We start from the raw sequence: 25,652 nt of genomic DNA, 5'->3' as shown, positions 1-25,652 counted from the left end.
GCAGGAGTTTGTAATGAGTATTTGGTGGGACAAGGGTAGATCCAGAATTCACCACTGGGTAAATAGTAGCCACTGAAGTACTCTCATGTGTAGATGGGGCAGGGGAACTAAAAGAATGGTGGATGCCATAGTCCCTAGAACTTGAAGAACTATCCTGACCTGTACTTTGTCTTTGGTCAGCAAGAATCTGACTTGGTTGTGCAATGATTCTATCCTTTCTGGTATCAGTTTTGCTGTCATGGTGGTTGAGTCTGTCTGAGCCTAAAATGACAATGTGCTGCAATGGATGTAACTCCGATTTTTTTTTAGATTTACTGTAATTCCTAATCTGACACACAAGGATAGAGTCTCGTCCCTGCCTCAAATTAGTTGGTGCTTGGTGGCAGCAGTGAGGAGCCAGTCATCTAAGTACGGAAACACCTAGAATCCCTGACATCTCAGGTGAGCGATGACCATCGCCATACATTTGGTGAACACTCTGTGGGCTGTAGTGAGGTAAAAGGGCAGTGTTTGAAACTGAAAATGACTGGCTCCCAGCCGGAAGCGTAGATGTCTTCTGGAGCACCTGTCCATTTTGATATGGTAGTACGCATCCTGAAGATCTACAGAGCACATCCTATTGTCTTTTCTGATAAATGGAAAAATTGACTACAGAGTGATCATAAGGAACTTCAATTTTTTTTACAGACCTGTTTAGCTTGCTGAGATCTAGAATTGATCTCCAGTCCCCGGTCTTTTTTGGAACTAAAAAGAATCATAAGTTCCGGATCCTATTTGCTCTGTGGGGACTTCTTGGATGACTTTTTTTTTTGAAGCAATGAGATGACCTCTGATGTTGCACAGTCTGGTTGATTGGGTGGTACATCTGGTAAAGACCAATTTGTAGGGGGATCGAAAACAAAAGGAATGAAGTAACCTCTGGAAATTATATTTTGTACCCATCGATCTTGGGAAATTTGTAGCCAGGAGCTGTAGTACAGTGAGAGACGACCCCCGACTGCCTCCAGAGAGGGACAGTCAGGCAACCCCAGAGGGGCGATAAAAGGGTCAATCAGAGGAAGCATCTCTATCACCCTGTTGTTGTGGACCCCCTTTGCCGCGAGCATGACGCCTTCCATTATAACCTCCCCCTCTGTCTCTAGGGGAGGGTTGACCTTGTGCTTGAGGGAAATCTTTTTGGGATTTATGGAACCACATTTTCCCTCCTGTCTGACGCTTGGGATAGGGTCTGGAGGGAAGGGAGAAATGGACTCCGACAGCAGATAAGGTTTTCCCTTCCTACTCGCACCTGGTCAAAGTCTCTTTTACCTGACGTCCAAAAAGAGTTGAACCATCAAAGGGGACATTGGTAAAGGAAGACTTGAAAGATTCTGTAAAATTGCATAGACGCATCCAGGAATGTCTCCTAAGAGAGATCCCTGTTGTGGCCACCCTGCTCAGTCAGCTGCATAGGAAATCAGCCTCATGGAGGAGTTAGCAATAGAGGTAAGGGTGGAGAGCAAAGCAGACACCTTTTCAGCAGATCCGGAAGCTACTGAACCCTGAAGGGTATCTCCCAACTCCTTTAGGAGATCTCTTTGAAGCCTAGTAAAATGGGACAGGTAATTCAGCAACCGTAAGGTAAAGGCCATACCTATCCATCATCCTAGACTCTCTATTAGGAGGATGGATATTTGAAGATGTCTCAGATAACTTCTTTGTGGCTGCTGCTACCACCATAGCATCCACAGGTACTCCCTTGGTTAGAAATGATTTGACTTCTGGAGCAGTGATAAATTTGTTCAGCCTCCTAGGGACAGGCTCCACTGTGTCCAGAGAGGTCAAAGCTTTCTGAGATATGACCCCTAACAGTTGGTCACATGGCGGTGTCACCCAGGAGGTGAAGGTCGGGAACCAAAAGCCTCAAGGTACACTGATTTGTCCTCAGTAGGGTTAGAGGTCTTCCAATCACCCCTCTGTCTAAGGATTTCAAGGATGTCCGCAAAGGAGACATCCTCAGAGGGGGATCTTGGGGACCCTTCTGACTCATACAAATCAGTGTCAGAAGTGACAGACTCGGGTGAGTCAATGTTCTTCCTCTTACAAACTTTCTTCCGAGGGACCTCTCCAGTGGGGTAATCTAGGGAGGTCTCGGAAGAGGGGACACTGCCAATGGGGGTTCCTTGGGGCTCTGGTTCCCTACGCTTAGGGGCAGGCAGGGGAGAAGAGGCTGCTGCCGGCTGCTGGAGGGACATCGGGTCCAATGGCAGGGCTTTAGCACTAGACAAAGCTTTCTCTATTGCCTTGAAAACCTTGCCATCCTGCTCCGCAGAAGACCTCAGCTGCAAGGAAATGGAAGGTCAACTCAGAGCAGGAGGGGCAGGCTCTGAAGCGGATGTGGTAGCTGAGCTCACATGAGCCAAAGCACCGAGAGAGAGGGTCAGTTCCGAAGAAAAAACAGGGTGACTATCCCTCTCGGAGTTGACCGGAGAGCATCTGTTCCCAGACCACTCGGCTCCAGACTGAGCCGATGAGGTTAGCAATCGGAGGAGGAATAGTAGACTGAAGATGGGGTGGCTCCAAAGCCTTTGGGTCAGGAGGAGCTAAAATATTTGCCAGCGCCGGGTCACAGAGCAGCCTCTTCACCACCCACTCTACATCCTCATCAGATAGTGTCCTGGAGGAATGGGTGGAGATAGAGATCTCCTCCTTTCCAAAATCAGAGATCTTAAGGCTGGTGAAACTGGTTCCAAGATCGGTGAGTGTCTCGACAGAGAAGATTGTCTCAGCACTGAGACTGAAGAAGCAGAATCTGAGCCAGAACTCTTCGGCTCCATCGCTTTTGATTTCTTTGTCGGTTCCAAAGCAGGAACCGATGGAGATTTCCTTTTATGACTTTTAGGAACTGTCTGACCTTGTTCCAGCTGTTCTTGTAAGGAACTAGTCATAAGGCCCCTATCGATAAGTTTTCCTTTCCTTTCATTAAGAACCCTGGTGCTGAAAGCATGACAGAAGGTACAGGGTTCTTGCAAATGAGCCTCTCCAAGACACTACACACAACTGGTGTGACTGTCAGTCAATGACATTTTTTGAGAACATGTATCAAATTTTTTAAAGTCAGAAGGGCGGTGGTTCTTTGTGTTCTCTGTCTTTATTCTTTGACATATTTCTTTAGAGAAGAAAGAACAAATACAATAGCAAAAACCAATAGTACAACTATAAGAAGAAATATATACATATATATATATATATATATATATATATATATATATATATATATATATTTTTTTTTTTTTATATAAGGAGAAAAAACTAGCACACAGAGAGGAAAGGCCCTCTAATTTAAATGGGCAACTACGTCCCTCTAACTAAAACGGACCGTACAATCCTTAAAGAAAGGGGACAGGGGTAGCAAACACTCATGACAATCACTCAGATAATAAAGGAAAAAAAATATTAATGAGATATAGTCAAAAATATTAAAATATTTCACTTAGCCAACAAGCCAGTAAGAAGACAAACTCGAAGCTTTCACGGAAAACTAGATCTGGGGAATTGCCGTGGTGCACCATGGGACAGGGGATAGCCTCGAGCCAGTAAAAGCTCTTGAGCTTTAATATCGGCTGAGTCGGAGACGAGGATCGGCTCTGAACCCATCCAGCAAGAATTTTGGTGAGATAGGACTACATAACATTTGGGGTTAGACACTTTGTGAACAATGTTGGTGCAGTGGATAGCTCAAAGGGAACAGCAGAGAACTGATAATGTGAAAAAGATACATAAAATCTTATGAAAAGCCTGAAGTCTGGATGAATATTAATGTGATAAACATCTTTCATGTGTACTGTTATCAAGAAACTTGAAAATGAAAGAAGAGGCAACAGGTTGTGAAGTAACATCATTTTAAATGTGGGCACTTTAGCAGGTTTAGGAAAGAAAGATCCAATTCTGGTCTCCAAGCATTTTCTTTCTTTGGGACTAGGAACACTCTTGAATGAAACCACGCCCTGACATGGGAAAGAGGAACTGGTTCCATCACTCCTTGGGGCAGCATGTGATGAAGAACAGGTGGAAACATAACAGTCTGGTATGCGGGATGATGAATAACCCCCTTGGAAAGGAGGAATTTCTTCCCATTGTCATCTGTAACCCTGATGAATGATCTTCAGAACCCATTTGTCTGAAACAATCTGTTGCCACACAGAAAAATGGAGATTAATACTTTCTGGAAGAAAAAGAGAGACAGGGTGGGAGGGGTTCACAAGGTCTCATGAATACTCTGATTTGTTGGAGAGTCCTTGGTTTTAGGATTTTGAGACTTTTTTGAAACCTCCCTGCCACTTTAAACGTTTGTTTGCCTGAACTCTATTGAGACTGTTTATTCTGTTTTTTTTTTTTTTTTTGCAAAAATTAGATAAGGAGGAAGAAAATCCCTTGGACAATTTGGAAAAGGTGGGATGAAAGATCTTAAGTTATTCCATGGAACATCTTGCCCCTTTCATCACACCTTTTGATCACCTCTGCAGAAGGGCTAAACACAATCTATATCCACGGGAGAATTTAACATTTCATTTTTACCATCATTGGGAACATTCTAATAATACAGCCAAACAAAATTCCTTTAAACTGCACCAGTAGATATAGCCTTGGAAGTATCAACTGAGTCACAGACACACTGCAAACAATGATTACTGAGCTGTGCAATAGAAGAAACTAAGTTATATAAAGCAGATTGTTATTCACAAGAAAAAACTGTAGGTAAAACATTCCTCATTCTTTCACAAATTGTGAGCCTGACAATTTAAAATTCTGAAGTTCAAAGTTGCAGTAGTTTACACTTTTCCTCCATACCTACAATTAATTTTCCTATCATTATTAGAAAGAGTAGGATTGGAATCAAATAAGGCTATAGTTGCCGTGTCAGGTTTGGGATAGTGTACAAAAACTTAAGAGACTGAGGAACTTTATACATCTTATCTTCTTTTTTAGGGACAGCTGGCTGACTACTAGGAAAACTACAGGCAGTAAAACACATACTCTAAAGCAGAAAAGGACAGGAAGAAAGGGTGTGGGTTATGGAAAATCCTTCTGTATTACAGTATTTTTCTAAAGGACTGAGAAACCTCTGTTTTATCCCACTGAAAACACTCATACATCCTTGCAACAGTCTCAGAGAAATAGAAACTCCCACAGGGAGAATCGGAAAGAGAGCTCTCTTCAGAGTCTGAATCAGAAATCTGAGGACAAAAACCTGAATCCATCTCTGCATCTTCCTGTTCATATTCAGAACCTTGAATCTCTTCAAGAAAGGAGATATCCCACTTTCTTTTACCAGAAACTACTCTACAAGAAGGATCAACAGCCTGAATCACACCCTGAGCCAATCCCATTAAACTACTCCTATCCAAAGGAATTTGAAAAGTAGACACATGCGTGGTTTTCCGTTTTGTTTTGATATGAACAATTGGGCCAACTGTGTTATTAATGGAAGCCGCTGCTTCCCCAGGAATGGGCACAGCATTCTGGCACAACAGTGAGACCTTCCTGTTCTGTCTTCCAGGACAGGCAAGAATGGTTCTCCCTTGCCCAGTGAGGATACCCCAACAGCCACAGAGGTGTGTCTAACTCACAGTCCAAAGTGGCTGTAGGTGCTACACCAGAGGGATCAGGGGTAAAAGATGAGTAGTCTGACGTACAACAAATGGCCACAGCAGAGTCACTCACCTACAGCTAAACAAATTGTTAGCCTGTTGTGGTGGCAAATGTTGTTTGCTTAACTTTTTCTCTTTGTGGCTAGGAGGAGGACCAACAGTGGGAGTGAATCTATTCTATGGTGAAGCCAAAAATAGTACCTCTACCATGGGGGAAAAACAAAACAATGCCAGTAAAAGTACCAGTGCACAATTTTTTAACAGAAAAAAAAACAATAAAGAAGCACTTTCAAATAATATGGCAGCTCCACAATCTATTTTCTGTGGAGAAATTGTGTTTATCAGTTAGATGACGCTACTTTTAAACTGACAGAAATGAGTACTCCATTTAAAAGTTTCATTCTCGAGACAATCCGTTAAAACACAAGACTCCTAGCTTTAAAATAACTTACCTGAAGAGGAAAGTAATAAAACATCAATAAAAATATAAGAAAATGGAAGTTTTTACCCCAAGGTGAACTTATCTGCCCAGCTAAGGAAAGTACAAGCCAACCACCAATCTTCAAAACCCTCAGAGGAGTGTACTCTTTGGCAGCAGTAAAGCAATGAAATGTGGGCCTATATTACATGCTCAAAGAGACTTTTCTTTGAACATATAATCGACACCTAACGAGCGAATGCTCTAAAGTGCGAACGGCCACATCTGCAAATTTTTTCTTCAGGAAAAAATTCACTGAGCCGTACACAAAAAACACAAACTTCAAAACCCTAATCAAGTGGGGGCCTGTGCCCCCTCACAACCCCAACTAAATGTACCAACTCTGAGATCGCTCTATGTTGGGGAAAAGGACAATTCCCAATAACAGCCAACTGAATCCCCCCCCCCCCCCCGAGGAAAAAAATTTGCGGACTTGGCCTTACGCGCTTTAGGTGTCAATTATATGTTCGAAGAGAAGTCTCTTCAAGCATGTAATATAGACCTATAAGGGCTTCACACTCAAACTTGTCTTTTAATCAGGCCAGCTCATCTTGCGCTGCTTGACAGTTTGGGCATGTAGAAGGTGCCCTGAAGCTTTGGAAGCTGTCCGGCTGTTATACCCTTGGCAGGGTATAACCTATATAGCTAAGACTACTGCAGCAATGATCAATATGAAGAACATCACAATTTCTGTTATGAAAATGAAATAAAGACTTGAAAATCTTTTCTGGCAGATTCAGTTCTCTTCAAGTAGAATCTGAGCTCCCAGTGGATATCTATGCAATACAGCAACCATTTCGAAAACCAGCAGATTTAGTTTCGTCTAAACTTGCCCTGGGTCTAAATGTTTGATTAGTTGGTGATGGTACTCTTATGGAAACAAAATATGGAAGACTGACTTACACAACTTGCAATTTACAAAATCATCTGTTATTGGTAACAACCACCAGGCAATTCTTCAACATACAAACCACAAGCCTATTGTAGCAGCTGGCTCAAACAGAGGAAGAGTCAACTTCTCTAAAATAAAGCATTTTTATTGTTAATGTGGTACAGTATCCTTTATAGGAGGCTGGATAATTAAAATGCCTCTGAGAAAAGCCTTGTAAACTTTCTGGCAAGCCAGTGACAGTGCATTAGAACCTTACTGAAGTCTGAAACTGGTGTTAGGGATAGCTTAATACAATATCAGCTTAAAATGGCATCAAAGGTCTGTGAAAGGCATTCCAAAATTGCCAGCAGTGGCATAGTAAAATCTTTGGAAGTAGCCCATACAGAGAAGTACTTTGCTAAATGTCTGTACATTTTTCTAGTATCACTCCTCTGAAAAGGAGTGAGAACTTGGATGAGTCTGTTAAGGTGTGAAGGGTCCCTGGTCATCACTGCAACTATAACAATGAAGTTAAATGGAGACAGTGAAGGTCTGGGTGAGGCTTGCAAGATGCGTAGGCAATGACAGTTATGAAGTTCCTCAGACACAGTTTTTTCCAGAAAATGTCAAAACATGTCTTTGACAAAAGGAGGTACTAGCAGCACAGCTTGCTGGAAGTTTGTAAATAATGTCATTTGCGAATATCAAACTAATTTATGCAAGATACTAGTGTTACAAATGTATTAGAACTGTATGTCATGTGTATATCAAACTGCTCTGTACAGATGTTTGTGTTGAAAAGGTATTTATAAATTGCTTGTGCTTAAAATGTATCCACAGTGTGCCCTACTGGAAGAGAACAGAAATGTACATGCACTACTGTAATGTTTTAAATGTATATGTTAACAGAGGAAACCAGAGGGTTAACCTCAGTCCAGCAAACTTTAGAAAAATATCTGAGATTAAATCACTTTACAGGCTAAGCCATACAGATGTTTCAATGCAACCAGAGACAAAAGTATGTACTAGGAAGCTTTCTGTATTGTCTTTGAGGTGAACTAATTGGTACTTTGGAAGCATGAAGGAATGCTATTGTTTTATGACTTCCAGCACCTGCCAAAGATCTGAGCAAAAGCCCTTGTCTGGGTATTTTTACATGTAGATGCTAAATACCGCCAGCTGTCAGCAATGGGAATTTGCATGAGAACTAAAGTCAAATGACAAGAAATTATGTCATTCTGCAAGCTATCTCAGCAGTAATATTTTAGATATTATTCTGAAAAGTCTCTTAGTAAGACAGAGCATTCTGCATTCTTTCTTGGATCTGACAACAACAAGAACCATTCAACACATATGCCTTGCTCTAATTAAATAAGTTACTAGGGAATAGTAAATTCTCTTAGAAACCATCAGGAATATAGTGAAGCTTAGTTTAGATATTGTTTTTCTTTATTTGTGTGAGCCTGTACTGCAATGTTACTTTAAATAATTCCTGTGGTTTTGAACTCTGATGTCACTGAGTATATATTTAGTATTGTCTTGTTCTTTTATTATTTATTATTAAATATATTTAAACCTTTTATTGTGTATGACTTGTGTAGAGATAGAGTACTTCCATATTTACTTGGTGACACATAGCCTTGCTCTTGGTCAAACTACTATTTGTATTAGTATTAATATTACACAGTAAAATTGGACACCCTTTGTTAAGGGCTCTAAAGTAGCTGATGTGACTGGTGGCAGTGGTAACTACCTTACCGTCTGGACAGAAGGCAGCATAGCTAGTAAACCTGTGTCAGGCTTTCTCAGTGGTGTGTGTGTGTGTGTGTGTGTGTGTGTGTGTGTGTGTGTGTGTGTGTGTGTGTGTGTGTGTGTGTGTCTGTGTGTGTGTGTGTGTGTGTGTGTGTGTCTGTGTAAATCAAACCTCAAAAGGTGTGTGTCAGTTACTTGGGCAGGGACACAAAGCACTGGTTGGACAGAGAGGGTGCTGGAGCTCTTGGCTTCGTAACTCAGCTGAGATCTCAACTCTATAGCTGTGCCAATGGGAAGTCTTACTGGAGATCTGGAGAAAGAGGGAGAAAACAGCCCTAGACTGGCTGTGGTCTCTGTGTGCTCTTAAAGGAAATTGCACTATATGCTGAGAGCTGCATCTGGAAATACTGTATGGGTACTTATCCTCCCAGTAAACGTCCTCCCACAGGTGCCAGTGGTGAAGACTGAAGATCTTTGATTACTGGTCCAATGGAGGGGGTCACAATGACAAACAACTTCTGGAAAGCAGCATAGCTTGCAGGCCATTATGGGTAAAACAAGAGGGGCTAGTAACCTGAAAAAAGTTTCAGATGCTGAACTGCCTAATGGCTTGCAGCTTTACTCCTGTTGGTTGAGGGTAGAATTCAAATAAGATCTATATATAAATATTGGGTCTATATTAGATCAACAAAAGTTTATCTAATCGAATGTTGACATCATCGAATAAATTCAGCTCCAACTTTACTCCTCTCTCCCCCTCAACCTTCCCTCAGGAAATATCAAATACAACTCTCCCTACTATCACTAGTGAACAGGTCCTTAATGGTCTATCAAAGACCAAGAACACTGCATCAATGGGCCCAGACAATATCTCAGGATGCCTTCCAAATACCATGAAACATGATCTATCAGGGCCTGTGGAATTACTATTTAACTGTAGCCTGCAAACAGGCTTCGTGCCTCATGAATGGAGAAAGGCAACAGTCAACCCATAAGTCTCACTAGTCTTACAAGTAAAGCAAATGAAAGAATTATCATGGAGATGAACAGAGATATAGTAAACCTCCAGAAACTGGACTCAACCCATTTTGGTTTCGTCAAGGGCAGATCATGCCTACTCAACCTGGTGCAGAAGGTTACCAAAGCAATGGATGAGGGCAAAATCATTCAAACTGCCTACCTTGATCTGGCCAAGGCATTTGATACAATACCCCCCACACGCAGGCATTGTTGACAAACTCAAGAGGTTAGGTACAAACCCGTATGCCACCCAGTGGATAGCCAACTGGCTCACAGACAGGACCCAGGAAGTTAGACTTGGGGAGTCCACCTCTACAAAGAGGCCAGTCACAAGTGGAGTCCCTCAGAGATCAGTCCTTGGGCCGCTCCTTTCTGGCATTTCCTTCTCAGAGGTCAAGGCCAATGACAATTTGCAGATTATTGCAAATTAGGAGCTGTCACTGAATCTCATACTGACACAAATGTTCTCCAGGAGGGGCTGGCACAAACCAACAACTGGTGTCAGAGCCATGGACTAAAATTAAATGCAAAGAAATGCATAATAGTATTCTTTGGGAAGTCATCCTTCCCTGGTAACTATCATATTGACAACACACCCCTTAGAGTTGACCTAGTAGTCAGGGACTTAGGGACACACAGAGATAGCAATCTAGCCTTTGATCATCACGTGTCTACAGTGGTGAGAAAATCATTCTATGCTGAACAATTTATAAACAAATGTATGGCCTTGCATTCGGCATTCATCAAACCTATCGTTGAGTACAATGCCCCCTTTGGTATGTACCCTACCAGGCATATCCAACAACTGGAACGTCCACAGATATTCCTCACTAAAAGAATACAGTAAGTATTATGTAAGTAATATGTCCTATGCTGACTACCTCAAGGCCCTATCCCTGTATTCTGTCTCCTACAGGCTTTTTGGGGAAGATCTATGCCTGGCATACAGAGCATTGTCAGACCCCACTCTGTTGGACCTCCTGCATATCCACAAAACAAACAGTACCAGAATTACCCATTATAAAGACTTAAACCTTGCCTGTGATATAAACAGGACCTGCTGGAGAGACAGGTATTGTATCCCAGAGACTACCCCATCCATATGAAGCAGAATTCCTCCCTAACTCAATTCAAGTGCAGCTTGGACAATTGGATGGGAAACTGGAAATCCATCCCTGGTTTGGCACCTGTATCTCTAATGCAAACAGGTAACTGTAAATGGTTCATCTCCCAGGCCCATGCTTACACTTATCAAAGTATCAGAACTTGTCAGAGATTTAGAATGCATGGCTAGGCTTAAAAAGGCCCTTCTAGTCATTAGCCTAGTAAACACCTATGAACCTATGTGTTGGCTACTATCAAGCCATTTGCCAGCTAGAAGTCTAGAAAGGCCTCTTCTTCTTTATTCCTACTGCCCCACCCATGTGGACCCAGGCAGTCCTCACATCCTTTTCTGTCTAGTCTGATACATGCATTCAGGTTGCCCATTATCAACACCAATTTGTGTTGTCCTGCTTTATCTAGTAGGTCTGCAACCACTACCTGAATGCAATCCTTTCCTCACTATCACAATCCTGCTGTGGGTAACAGGTTGAGATTATGAATACTGCCCAATCATTAGGCTGGAGTCTGAGTGCCAAGAGTCCATCACCAATTCTGATGACATTCCTCACTGTCTTCTGAAGCTTCTCCCTCACCACAACTCCACACCATTTCTATCCTTTCCTCATTCTTAGTAGCAGACTCTGGATCCCAAACTAACTGGCTTTGCCACACTGTCCTTCAGTCTTGTCTCCTGGACACACAGGATGTCCAGCCTCTTCATGAAAATGTCATCTACTTCCAAGATGCATCTCGTCAGTGAACCTACATTAAGTGTAGCAATTTTTAGTTCATGTTTAGCTTGCTGATTGGTTTTACATTCAGCTTTCACTCAAAAGAATTAGCCCAGGTAACCCAAGCTGGGTAACTGGATACCAGCTAGCCAGTAGCTTACTGACCCTGGGCTGCTGGGCTTTATGGTGGGTGCACACTTGCCAACAGTGGCACATACACCTCTTCCACTGTTATCATGGGTACCTAGTGTAGGTCAGGGTAGACATAGTCCTCAACCCACTTATCATCTTCAAATACCCATGCCCATTTGGTGACTGTAATCAACATAACCAAAATCAACTAGAGCCATATTTTATACCACTAAGTGTCTAGCACTGCCACAGCAGTCATTGATCTGTGTTCTCCTATCATGGGGATACTGCACCCCACAGTAGATGCCCCAAAGCAGTTGGTTTGTGCAATTCTTCCCCCTTATAGGGCAAAATGTAGGGTCTGTGCTGCTGCTCACAGATCCCTTATTTGGTGAGTTTGTAATGGAAAAATTCTGCATGTTTTTTCAGAGGTGGAGGAACCTCACAGAGATACAGGCATAAAATACAAACTCCAAACAGCCATTGGCTGATGGTCAGGGCTGAACCTTGTGCTTGGGAGGAGAAGACATGAACCATTATTCCAACTGTAAATATAGTTAACCGTTATGCCAACTATGAATTAGCAGTTCAGGTGTGTGATGGAATTGGCAGGAGAGGACAGGCATGCTCATCTTAGGAGTGAAGAGAGTGGCATTGCAGTCCTAGACAGGGTGAACATTTGGCTACAGGGCCACATTGGTGGTAAGCTGTCAGTGAGAAAAGCACAGGAATGTGCATCCACATTGGGGAGGATATGGTTGCCTCTGAAATAATACAAGATTGTCCATCCCCCAACTCAAGAGGTGTTATGGCTACATAAATACAAATTCATTGCCAAGATACTGCCAATGGCATAAAACACTGCTGATGCTGCCCAAAGCCCAGGCTGGGGGGGGGGGGGGATAAATGAGCACGGCTGACGAAGGGGTGTTTGATGGCCAGCAGTGCAAAAGATACAAGCAAAACGTGGGGAGAAAGCAGAAAAGGTGATACTGCACAATATTCTGAGTTTACCTTGGAAGAAAGTAGCAGACAGCTTGTTTCATACTGCTGCAGCAGTGCAATCCTACACTGTCCACTCCTACACTGGATAGGCCCTCCCTGCTCAAAAGTTGTGCATCTTTTATAGGTCATAGGTCTTCAATCTCACAATGTCACTACGACACTAGTAGATGCATCATAATGTGGATTTCATAGGTTACACACTGCTAAGGACTGAAGGAAAATACAAACGATACATGCTCATATGGAACAAATAATGATGTAAATGCTCTCATTCTCTTCTGAATATACTCTCGTATGACTGCAAGTTAAAGAGCGAAACACTATCAGATGATACTACTGCATTCCATCAGAAGTCTCTCCAGCTCTACTTCATTCCACAACTTCTCCCCAAGATCACATGGCTGGCTTACAGCTGTTCAGTGTCATCTCTCAGCTTACCCCTCGTTCAGGCCAAAGGCAGAACTCAAATCATCCCTAACAAACTGGTATTGCATCAAAGGGATGACCTCCTATTTTCCCTTACTTATTCATCCATATTTGCAACTTTTCATCTCTCACCTAATTCAGGTCCTACCTGATTTGGACTGGAAAATGTATCTGATGTGACTTAGTTCACCAGTAGCAGACACACACATGTCCAGGTACTCGTTTACCTTTGATAAAGGGCTATAAGTTTTACTTATTTTACTTCTGCACATTACAAACACAACTTTCCTTCCTACCACACTATTGACCATACTATCATCCTTCTCTCTTTTTTATTTTTAGAAGTTGAGTACTATGACTCTTTGTATAATTTTGTTTGCATTTATCCCTCAATCTCAGAGTCATGACTTATAATGACTTACCATGCTTCTCCAAAACAAGACAATGTTTTCTTAATGCTGGTACACTGCTTGAATAACAAAAAGCAGGAATTGTTTAGCAGCAAGTCCTTAGCTATACTACCAGGCAGAAAAGATATCTGTAGCTCAGTCAGACAGTGAACCTTGATCAACAATAACAGCTGTCAAGTAAAAACTACTATCTACCCTATAGGAAGTTAAGAACAATTTAAAATGTATGCTCAGGGAAAACAGGGAACACTCGTCCACTTAAAAAGTTCCTTTCCCATAGATTTGTGGGCTCTGAGATGTGCAATGCAGATGGAACACCCAAAGAACAGGATATGGAGCTCTGAGTTCCTTTTTTATTCCTTTTGCAGTTTGTATACTGTGCATAGTTTAATAGGACTTTATTCATTATCACAGAATTAGAATGATCTTTACTTTCAAACAGTAGCTGAAAATTTGAACAAGTAGCTACAGAAAGGACCAGTTATTAGAGTCTTAAATATTGTGCTTTTTTACTCACATTTATTCACTTTCCCCATGCCTGACTAGTGATAGCCACAATGGCAGCAGACTAAGCAGGACAGTTTAGGAGTTAAGGGCAATGGGTTGCTAGGTTGGGGAAGCAAAGACTGAGAAATAAACTGCAGATAGAAGACAGAGTGAAAGAAAGCATGGGTTGGGCAAGAGAGAAGTAAGATCTGAGGAGAACAGAACTTGCGCAGAAGTAGTCAAGGAGCATTTATTAAGAGGAAGCACAAAGGCAGAAGAATGGAGAATGTAGGTGGATAAGTGGTAAATAGCAGTGAAATCTGTTGTTAGCAGTACCAAGATAAAATGTGGCAAGCTGTTGAGGAACAGACTAATAGGTGGATGGTATCATAGAGGCAAAGGTTCAAAGGGGGGCAGACAACATGGATGATATGGCTAGAGGTAGCTAATCAGGATGGATTTCCAGAGGTAGTGCAACAGAGAAATGAACAGGCATTAAAGGGCACAAAGAAGAGTAACCGGCAGCATGTTATCAGGAGCACAAGTAGTAGTTGTCAAGAAGCAGAGGGAACTGTGTGCAGACAGAACAGAATGGGAAGTCTGAGGGTAGGGCACTCTATTACTAGGAAAGGCAGGTGATGGAAAAGTAGAGAGGGAAAGAAAATGCTGTAGAGCAGGTGGACAGTAGAGTTGTGTAAGTTGCACTTACTTATTAACAGGAGGAGATGTTCCAATCCTTCACCGCTGCAGTATCCTATGAGTTGTGTCCTGCCAAGGCTATATGACTGACCAGCTTCTAAAAGCTTTCATCTTCTTCCACACTGTCATTGGAGGAAGCTATATAAGCAGCTAGAGATCTTCAGCACTTTTTTGCTGCCTCATGCATATATCTCTGAGGCTCCTCTGGATCAGCAGCTGGCCTAAGCTTCCTGTCAAGTGATAAGACCACCTTGGGAATGTCAATTATTTTATCTGAAAGAGTACTATTTGGGCAGAAACTGTGTGTTTTTATGTGATGCTTATGTATACTTCATGACATGCTACTAAACAGAAGAGAGACTGAGAAGAATTTGTTGAGAACAGGTAAGAGTGTGAAGAGGCAAAAGAAGTTAACAATATTGAAAGAAAAGAGAAAGGAAGGTGATGGAGTTCAAAGATGAAAAATAAAATGAAAGGTACGGAAACCAGTTTTGGGTAAAGGATATTAGTTGGATGAAAAGGTAAAGGGAAGAGGCAGAGCAAGGAAAACTGATGGATATAGACAAAAGCCTATGAGAAGATATGTTTTTTTTTTTTGTTGTTGCATATGTTGACTAGGTATTGTCTATCTTCAGTGGAAACCTTAGGACAAAATCTTAAGAAAAGAATTGTTTAATACAATTATGCAATTGTTGCAATATACTTGCATATACAAAATTGTCATACAGTCTCATGCCATGCTCTAAAAGCAGGCGAGAAATAAAATTAATTTAATAGGAAAAACATAGCCCAAGTAGATTCTGTTTGAGTAAAAGACTAGGACCAATTATATTAAGCAGTAGTGTAGCTAGAATGAGGTGAAAGGGGCAACTGCCCCAGGCACAAAGTGTTGGGAGTCACAATCAATTGACCAGATTTGTCTAACGCATATCGACTTTTAAAAGCTGGTACTGCATCTGTGGTCAAACCTGAGCACTGTAGCACTCTACTTGTTTAAACTGCAGCAAGCAGTTTGCTATACATCGCTACAGTTTAAAACATTTCTTTTTTTTTTTTTTTTGGTTAAGGTAAACCCTTAGCGCTGCAGTGCTTTTGCAGACTATAAATTGTGTAGCAAGCACTTTGCTATAGTTTAAAAAAAAGATTTTTTTTTTTTAAATAAAACCCGAGTTCTGTAAGGCTTTGTTCTGGTTATAAACTATAGCAACGTGTATAGCAACCAGTTTGCTATCATTTAAACATTTCCTTTTTTTTTGTTAAGGTAAATCCTGACTGCTGTAGTGATTTGTGCAGGAAACAAAGTTGTTTTTATTTATCTATTTTTAAGTAAAATACTGAGAGGAAGGAGGGTCTGGAAGCAGAAACGGGACCTTACTAGCTGGGTGGGAGGCCATGTGATGCATCTCGTCTGGCCACTTGGTTGGCATGCCAGTATAACTAGCAGATTTTCTTTTGTTTTGCTCTTCGTGTGAAGAGCTAGCGAACTGGGAGCACATCTTGGGCATGGACTGAGTACTTCTGTTGTCCTGTAGAAGTATTCTTGAACAGCTGAGGCACTAGTTCTTGGTACTGGCATGGGGCACTAGTTGAGCCAGCTACACTTCTGAAGTTACATATATAAATGGTTATACAGGCAAGACTAAACTACTTACACAATGTGGTAATAAACTTATATACAGTATATATATATATATATATATATACATATATACATATATATATATATATATATATATATATATATATATATATAACTGCACCTGCAATACTACACTAATCTGAAGTATGGGGTTTACAACTTCAAGTAGATATGCAGTGTTTTCTAGTAAGTACTCATTTTTTCAGATTACACAGGAATAAACACAATTTTGAAATAATCTACATGCAGTTGTTTCTATATTAATGAGGTAGAAGCACACATTACCTAAATAATATGAACCTATTCCATAACATGCAATGTAATCAATTTAACAAGAATACTACAATTACCTGTGACAGGGAGATTGAGTTACTGTAGTAGAATGCTGTGTTGTTGATGTGTAGTGACTTGTGGAGAATGATGTTTCAGTTTCCCTCTCAATTACGTGCTCAGCTGCAATTGTTGTTTTTGAGATATACTGCTATGCAAGAGAAGAAAGTTAAGGAAAGGAAAATACACAGACACACACACACACACACACACACACACACACACACACACACACACACACACACACACACGTGTAACATTTTGTAACTCACAGAATTTATTTTGCAAATATGTGGCACTGTTTTGTCGGTCAATTGTTAATCATTCTGTCTAGCGACTGATAATTAGCAACCATATTAACACTTAGCTTACTTCTCTAAAAAAAATTTAAGAGGCATTAGTTCTGCCTCATGATAAAAAGAGATAGATTAAAATTTAGACTAGCTTGATAAAAACCTCTGACAAAGCAGAAAAGACGTCAGAGTATATGCCTCAGTTATGAACTTCTGCTCCTAGTCAGTGGTAAACTGAGGATACTCAAATGAGGCATGCAGTGCTCTAGATAAACACAGAAACAACTGAATCAAGGACTGTAAGCTCATATCTACAAGAATGCTGACAGTTTTGCATCAATTACCCAAAATTAAGTGCAGAAAATTCTGAAGTGGCACAGGATACAATGGTGTCTATGAACAAAATTTCTGAAAATCCACTTTCCCTCCAAGTTTTGAAAGAAAACATTACTTAAAATTAGAAATGTTCCCTTTTTATAAATTAGTATTAGATATTTTAAGGATTGCACATGTATACTGCCAGTGGTACAGGAAAAAATAATATGGTATGGCTAGATTTGCATGCTTGCTTTCATATGATCACCAAGTTCTGAAGTAGTACAAAACAGAAATGTATGCATGTTTTACTTATTCAAACAGTGGGTAGAAAAAAATCTTAATATTCACAGAGAATGCTGAAAGAACAATATACATATTAATACTGTGCAACATTTTAGACAGGAACTTGTGCACATAAAAGTATCATAACCATTAATAAGTATGCCTCTGAAAGGCTGTAACTGAAGGAGAAGGCTTCCAAAAAGTCTACTGTGTAAAACTGTAGATAAACATCGTCTTACTAGTAACCATAAAAAGTGTAACAGACAAAGAACAAAAAAACAGCTCTAATGGTGCTAGCAAAGGGTGACTTATCATACTGCTCTTTGGCTAATAAGCATACATAAAAACACACCACTGTTTTTGGAGCACTAATAAAGAAGGAAAAGGGATATACTACTAAAATGATTGATATTTTCAATTTCCCATGTTGTTCTAAATTATCTACAAAAAAGTTTAAAACAGTACAGAAGAATCTAACAAAATATACAACTAAACTATATATATATATGTGTATATATATATATATATATATATATATATATATATATATATATATATATATATGTGTGTGTGTGTGTGTGTATATATGGGTTCCATACACTAGATCGAATTTTCACTGATTCGAAATAGTGCATGGAATGCTCACTGCAGCGAAAGTGCACTTAATCGAAAGTGCACTTACGCGAAGTTCAGTACAACGAACGGGTGTTGTACTGGACTTCCGTGCAGTACTCACAGATCTTAGGGCTATGGCACGGGTCATAGTAAGGAGATAGCCCATAGGGCTATCCCCTTACCATGATCAGTGCCCTAACCCTAAGGTCCGTGATGACTGCAGCGCAGTGAAGGACATAGCAATGTCCTCCACTATGGTGCGATAGTCACAAACCTTAGGGTTAGGGCATGGGTTAGGTAAGGATAGCTTTACTAACTATCCCCTTACCCTAACCCGTGCCCTAACCCTAAGGTCCGTGACTATCGCACCATAGTGGAGGACATAGCTTGTTTTTTATGTCCTCCACTGTGCTGCTGTGTATTCGGTGAAGTGCACTTACGCAAAAGTTCACTTTCGTTAAAGTGAACTTTCGCAGAAGTGAGGCTTCCTATTACAAGTTCCAAGTAGAGAACTTTCGTTCTTGTAATAGGACTCCATATATCTATAGATATATATCTATCTATATATATATATATATATATATATATATACATATATATATATATCTATATATCTATATATATATATATATATATATATATATATATATATATATATGGGTCCACTATGTAATCCCGAATCCCTTATCTGTAGTGTAGGATTATATACTTGAGTGTGGGGGGAAGTTGTAAGTATGTGTAGTGTACATTCGGGATTTTAAATTTCGTGGTTGTGGGGTTTCGAGATTTTGTATTTTCATAGTATTTTCGGCTATGTAATTTTGAAATACTGAAATTTGGGATTTCAGTACAGTATTTTGGGATTACATAGTGGACACATATATATATATATATATATATATATATATATATATATATATATATATATATATATATATAGTTAGCTGTCTTGGCTTGCCTGCCTTTGGGATGGCTGGCAAGCCATGGCCACCTTGCTTTCCTTTTGGCTGGCTGACCATATATATATGGTTAGCTGTCTAGCTTGCCTACCTTTGGGCTGGCTGGCATTCTAACCTGCTGGCTGGCTAGCCATGACCACCTTGCTTTCCTTTTGGTTGGCTGACCTCCTGGATGGCCACCTTGTTTGGCTCCTAGCAGGCTGGCTGGCGGACCTCCTGGTTGGCTACTGTTGGCTTCCTGGGTGTACCGGACAGCCTGGGAAGATATGATCGACAGACCATGATGCTTTGCTATAGATGGCCTGCATCTGTCTCACATGGGCTTCAGGCTTCCGGCAAAGGCCCTTGCCTCCCCTATAGTGCCTTTTTTAGGAAAAGTCTTACATTCAATACTACCAACATAAAAATTTCAGCAAAATGCAAATTACAGGTGATGCTGCTAAACGCTACGAGTCTAAACATGAAACTGCACTCATTGCAAGCATTCTTAACCCTGGAAGATGCTGACATTTCTGCAGTCACAGAAACCTGGTTCAAAGCTGCGAAGAGCACCCCAGCCTTACCTAGTTACTCATCCTATCATACATTCAGACCCCAAACTGTGGGCAGCAAAGCCAAATGAGGTGGAGTTTCAATACATATTAAAGACACACACACACACACCTCCAGGCTGGTCAAATAGTAAGACTCACAAGAGACACTCCAGGTGCAGTTAACCACTGACAAGACCCATATTCAAAACATATCTAGTGAGAAGCCCTCAAATTTGACTCAAGATGCCCACTCCACCTCTAAGGGACCTTTTCAAATCAGTCAAAATTCAACCCTTTACCCTGATCCTGGGATTCTTTAACTACCCAACCACAGACTGGAAAAACTACTCATGCAAGAACACAAATGCCCAGAGATTCCTCGATTTTATCAATGCTACTGCATTAGAACAGCTAGCTGATACCCCACAAGAGGTGATATCTTGGATTTGGTATTTAACCAACATGAATAACCACTACAGCACCCATACAGTATCATCCTCCCTGGTAAGATCCGGCCATAACGTGGTCACTTTCAAAGTCACCATCTCCCCTGACCCCCCTCTGGCTAGGGTCAAACAAAAAATACCTCCAAAGCTGATTACTACCTCCTGAGGAATGGTATAAACAGCTTCACAGCCCCTTCCCCCTCTGTAGGAACTGGCACCAATATCCAAATCTATACCAAAGTACTATATGAGCATTTACATAGATGCATAGAATCAGGAATACTGGGCATGACAAAATCATCCTCTACAAGGAAAAGTAAACCTGTTTGGTGGACATCTGTAATAAACTATATAACAAAAGGAAAACATGATGTCCAGGACCAAGAAGGAGCAGGTGCCCAATTGGAAGCAATATCTCCTTAGCCTGAACAAGCATATAAGAGCACTAGTGAAATCCTTTACAGCCAACTTCGAGTCCAAATTGGCCAAATCTACTAGAGACAATCATAAGGCCTTCTTCACATATGTCCGCAATCTCAGAGAAGGCACCCAGATCTGTTCAGAACTGGTGGTCAAGGACACCACATACACAAATGCTGTAGATATAGCCAGCCTACTGGCTGACAGATTCAGCGAAAACTTCACTCCTCTGTCTCCCCATCAATAAATCAGGACATCCCCAGCACCTGACCCCTTCCCTTATCTCTAGGGAATAGGTCATCACTGCCCTCTCAAAGGCAAAAAATACAGCCTCTGTGGGACTATAAAACATCCCAGGCTGCATCCTACATGAACCCAGGCATGAACTTGCAGCACCAACAGGCACCCTATTCAACGAAAGCTTGAGTATCGACTTTGTCCCAGCTGAGTAGAAGACAGCCGCCATCATCCCTTCACACAAAAGGTGGAGCGTTCACTGATCCAAGAAATTATAGACCCATCAGCCTAACTAGCCTGATCTGCAAGGCCATGGAATGGATTATCATAAACCTCATTAACAAGGACATTGGCAACCTCCAAACACTCAACCCCACACAGTTTGACTTTGTCAAGGGGAGGTCATGTCTGTTAAATCTGGTCAACTTCTTTGAGACAGTCAACAAAGCCATGACGAGGGGAAGCCGGTGCACACCACTTACCTTGACCTGGCCAAAGCCTTTGACACTATTCCCCACTTGGGCATAATAGATAAACTCTCTCAACCAGGCATCAATACATATGTTCCCTGATGCCTAGCAAACTGGCTCACTGATAAAACCCACTTAATCAAAACAGGAGAAGCCACCTGAAGCAGTTTTCCCGTAATGAGTGGGGTACTACAGGGATCAGTTTTGGGGCCTCTGTTATTCGGGATACACTTCTCTGAAGTGCAGGGCAAAACCAGTGGCTATGGCTGACCAAATTTGCAGATGACTGCAAGCTGGGCATGGTTATCAAATCCCCAAGTGATGTCGACGTCCTCTAAGAGGGTCTCACCCAAACAAATGACTGGTGCCAGAAACATGGCCTCAAGCTCAATGCCAAAACATGCATCATCATCCCCTTTGGGGAGAGTGACGTTCCGACATACTATTACATTAATAACAATGTCCTAAGCACGCGATCACTCTTGAAGGATTTGGGCACCCAGGTTGATAGCAACCTGACTTTTGACCACCATGTTGCTTCCACTGTATGGAAAGCCCACCTCATAAGTAAGGGTATCTCATCTAGGGACAAGGAAATCATAACATCCCTGTATTCTTCCTTTATAAGGCCAATTACTGAGTACAGCACCCTCTTCGGCATGTATGTCGTAAACCACATGCAGCAGCCGGAGAGCCCACAGAGGTTCCTCACCAGGAGAGTCCAGGGCCTCAAACATCTTCCCTACACAGATGGGCTAAAAGCCCTGTCCCTCCACTCAGTTTCATATAGACTACTCAGAGGTGACCTCTGTCTGGCATACAAAGCAATCTCAGACCCCGCCTTGATGGGTCTGCTGCATATCAGCAATTCAAGCTCCACTAGAGTAACCCGCATGCCCGACCTTGACCTGGTCTTGACATCAACAGGACTTGTTGGCAGGACAGATTTATGTCCCAGAGACTCCCCCATCTGTGGAAAAGATTCCCTCTCCAAGTCAAGCACAATACCTCATTATCCCTTGTTAAGCACAACCTGGACAACTGGATGGGAAACAGAAAATACATCCCTGGGATTCCACCTGTGTCCCTGCCAGATGGGGGTTTTGGGTGCTAACTTGTCTAAACATGGCTTAAACTCTTGGCTGAGCTTATAAAGGCCTCAGGGCCAATAGCCTAGTAATCTCGTATGATGCTATGATAAGCTAGCCACCTTATTGGCTGGCTTGTTGACTGATCTACTGTTCTCGTTGATGGCTGGCTAGCTAGTCTCCTTACTGGTTTGTTGCCTGACTGACAAATTGGCCTCCTTACCAGCTTGCTGGCTGGTTTGCTGGATGTCCTCCTTTCTGGATTTCAGGCTTGCTTGCTAATAGGCTTAAAAAACAGATTCTTCTTTTAATACTATCCACGGCTGTAAAAGCAACTATAAGAATGCCCACTACAGCTGTGGGCTTTGTAGAGCTCTTCCTTATGTGAGCTCCTGCCTCCTACACAAATTTCATCCAATCACTGCACTATTTTTAACACCCATACCCAATAGGTAACAACTCTCCCTGAAGGTCTGGGTTGATGACATCACAAATGAAATTCTGCATTGACAAGAAAAGCAAGAAGTGCGTGCAGCTTTTTCTTGACAATTTAGAAATTCGGCAAAAGAGGGACTTTTTGTGCCCCTCTGCTTTCTTATATGGGCAACGGGATTGTTAGATCCAAAACATGAGTGTCCTGTTGATAGCAGGGCTGGTGGCAACCTTACAATAAATAACTGCATGTTTTACTTACAGTGCAAAATTGTGTTTTTCACTCTTTGATCTAGATTAAAAATTCTAGACACAGTTGCTGATAGTATTCCAAGAGAACTGGATCTTTTGAAAAGGGTCCCTATTGAAATGTTGCTATTTGAAATGCAGAGGGCAGACATGCCAAAAAAGATTGGAAATGTAGGTGGAGTCAATCTCAAACACTGCCCTTCTCATTTAAACTTCTTTTTTTTTGCAAGGTGGCTTACTATACCCCCTCAAACTTGTATATACAGTGGATATAAAAAGCTTACACAACCCTGTTAAAATGCCAGTTTCTTGTGATATAAAAAATGAGATAAAAAGGTGCTTCAACAAAGTATTAGTTTAAGGGTGTGCACATACAACAAAGTATTAGTTTAAGGGTGTGCACATACAACAAAGTATTAGTTTAAGGGTGTGCACACTTATGCAACCAGCGCATTTTACGTTTTTTATTTTTTATATTTTGCCCCTAACAGATTTGTTTGTTTTTCAATTGAATTGTACAGGTTATAGGTCACATTCTTCTTTCAGCTTTTCCCGGTTAGGGGTCGCTCATGATTGGCAGTGGAGTTTTATGGTGTCGAGTTGCTAGCCCAGCACCCAACCTTCCACAGAAGGCACACACATGCACACACTCACACCTAGGGCCAATTTAGAGTGTCCAATCAACCTACAGCATGTCTTTGGGATGTGGGAGGAAACCGGAGCACCCGGAGGAAACCCACGCAACCACAGGGAGGACATGCAGACTCCGCACAGAAGGCAACCCAGAACCTCTTGCTGTGAGGTGGCAACGCTAACCGCTGCACCACCATGGCCGCCCTAGGTTATAGGTCACATTAAAGATGTGAAACGTTTTGAAATGACTTATTGTGGTCTCATTTTTTTTATATCACAAAAAACTGGCATTTTAACAGGGGTGTGTAAACTTTTTATATCCACTGTACCATCTTCAAGATCAACATATCTCAGAGAAAAGGGAATATTCCAAGAAATGGCCTTCTCAGACTTAGTATATGCAAGTCTGTTTTTTTTTTGATCACTTAGTCTCCAAGTTTTGGGACATCACATTTCAAATAGTTAGCAAAAAATGCACTCTAATTCAAAGACTTCATTAAAATGTTTCAAAAACTGCTGTCCAGCTCTAAGAATAGATATATTAGTCACAAAGAAAAAAGCTTCTTTTGATCATAGTCATTTTTTTTAAATAGTAAGTACATGTTCTACTGCTAAGTTATGATTTGATGAACAGCTACAGTATATGTTAATGTATTAAATGATGTACATTATAACCATCTAAGAAATACATTCTGCAATTTTTCATTTTAACCAACTCAAATACTTTTTGTATGGAGTGGCATACAATCTGCCTTCAAAATTTGCGTGCAAGCTCTAGCCCTGTAAAATCAATGTCACAGCACACTTATCAGCATTTACAATCCTTTCAAAAATGGGAGGTACAGCCAGAAAAGGCACAGGGAGTCATACATGTATTATGTGCACTTTAGGATGCAAAACAGTTAAAAGCTGGTGAAGCCATACAGAATACATATGATAAAAGAACACTAGAATTCAGTTTTCAGTTTAACAAACAGAACAGTCGTGTTTTTAATAACATTTCATAATTAATTATTGTCAGCAGCATGAAGACAGAAGTACAAGGAGAGGTAAAAATATTGCATTTAATATAGTGAAATCTGAGAGGATAACACAATGATATACAACTTATGTTTAAGTCAGGAAGACATTTTTCTTGTGACATACTGAAAGACAGAAATAAACTCTGCAAGGTACAAGTGCATTATACAGCTCAATTGGGTTCATAATGAAATGACAAAGGGAGGAAAACCACTTAACTGAATCAGAATTATTTCTCCAAAAATACCAAAGAAAAAGAAAAAAAATGGTCATTAAAAAGTAACAGAAGACAGTATTTTTGCACAGAGCAAGCCATCTGCAACCCTTTATTTGTGTATTAACTTCATGGTTGCACAGATGTGCAGAAGGGTCAAAAAGAAGTTATGTCCTTACCATAACGTTCCATGTGAGTTGTTCATCTCGCCTTTTTGTTCTTACATGTGGGTTCGGAGCCGATCCCTCGGCTCCGAGTCGGCCGCTTTTCAAGCTCAAACTCTCAGAGAAGCTCGAGACCTAGTGTATATCCCATGATGCTCTACTGTAAATCCCCAGATCTAGTACGCTGCACCCAAAGACAGCCTACAGGAAGAAAAAGAACTACAGTGCCTACCTATCTAAGTAGATATAGGTTTGCATAAGGAAGAAAAACAGTCTGTCCAAGAAGACAGGCTGACAAAACTCGACCAATCCACCAAGGCAACCATCTTTCTCAACAGGAAGGGGAAGGTGGGAGGGAATGTAAGAACAAAAAGGCGAGATGAACAACTCACATGGAAAGTTACGGTAAGGACATAACTTTTTTATGTGAAGTTGTTCTATCTCGCCGTTTTGTTCTTACACATGGGTAGCATCCCAAGCACCCTAATCCTGGGTGGCTCACGGGAGAACATTCCTGAGCACAGTGGAACCAAAGGAAGCCCTGACCCTGGAGGTCCTGTCCACTT

The 25,652-nt window shown here is 41.2% G+C and overlaps 1 protein-coding gene across 3 annotated transcripts in view; it reads right to left on the bottom strand.

The window, feature by feature from the left end:
• The window catches only part of NRG1 (neuregulin 1), a 954,030-nt gene that overhangs the window by 142,325 nt on the left and 786,053 nt on the right, over window positions 1-25,652 (bottom strand). For all 3 annotated transcript variants that reach the window (XM_044059287.1, XM_044059286.1, XM_044059284.1), the window contains one exon: window positions 16,734-16,861. In XM_044059287.1, the coding sequence (XP_043915222.1) occupies window positions 16,734-16,861 (128 nt within the window). The remainder of the gene's footprint in view (window positions 1-16,733; window positions 16,862-25,652) is intronic.

Source organism: Protopterus annectens, chromosome 17.part0 (assembly GCF_019279795.1).
Source record: "Protopterus annectens isolate FY-2018-M chromosome 17.part0, PAN1.0, whole genome shotgun sequence".
Taxonomy (NCBI): Eukaryota; Metazoa; Chordata; order Ceratodontiformes; family Protopteridae; genus Protopterus; species Protopterus annectens.
Note: the sequence above shows the minus strand (reverse complement) of the source record. Positions and strands in the feature narration are given on the sequence as shown.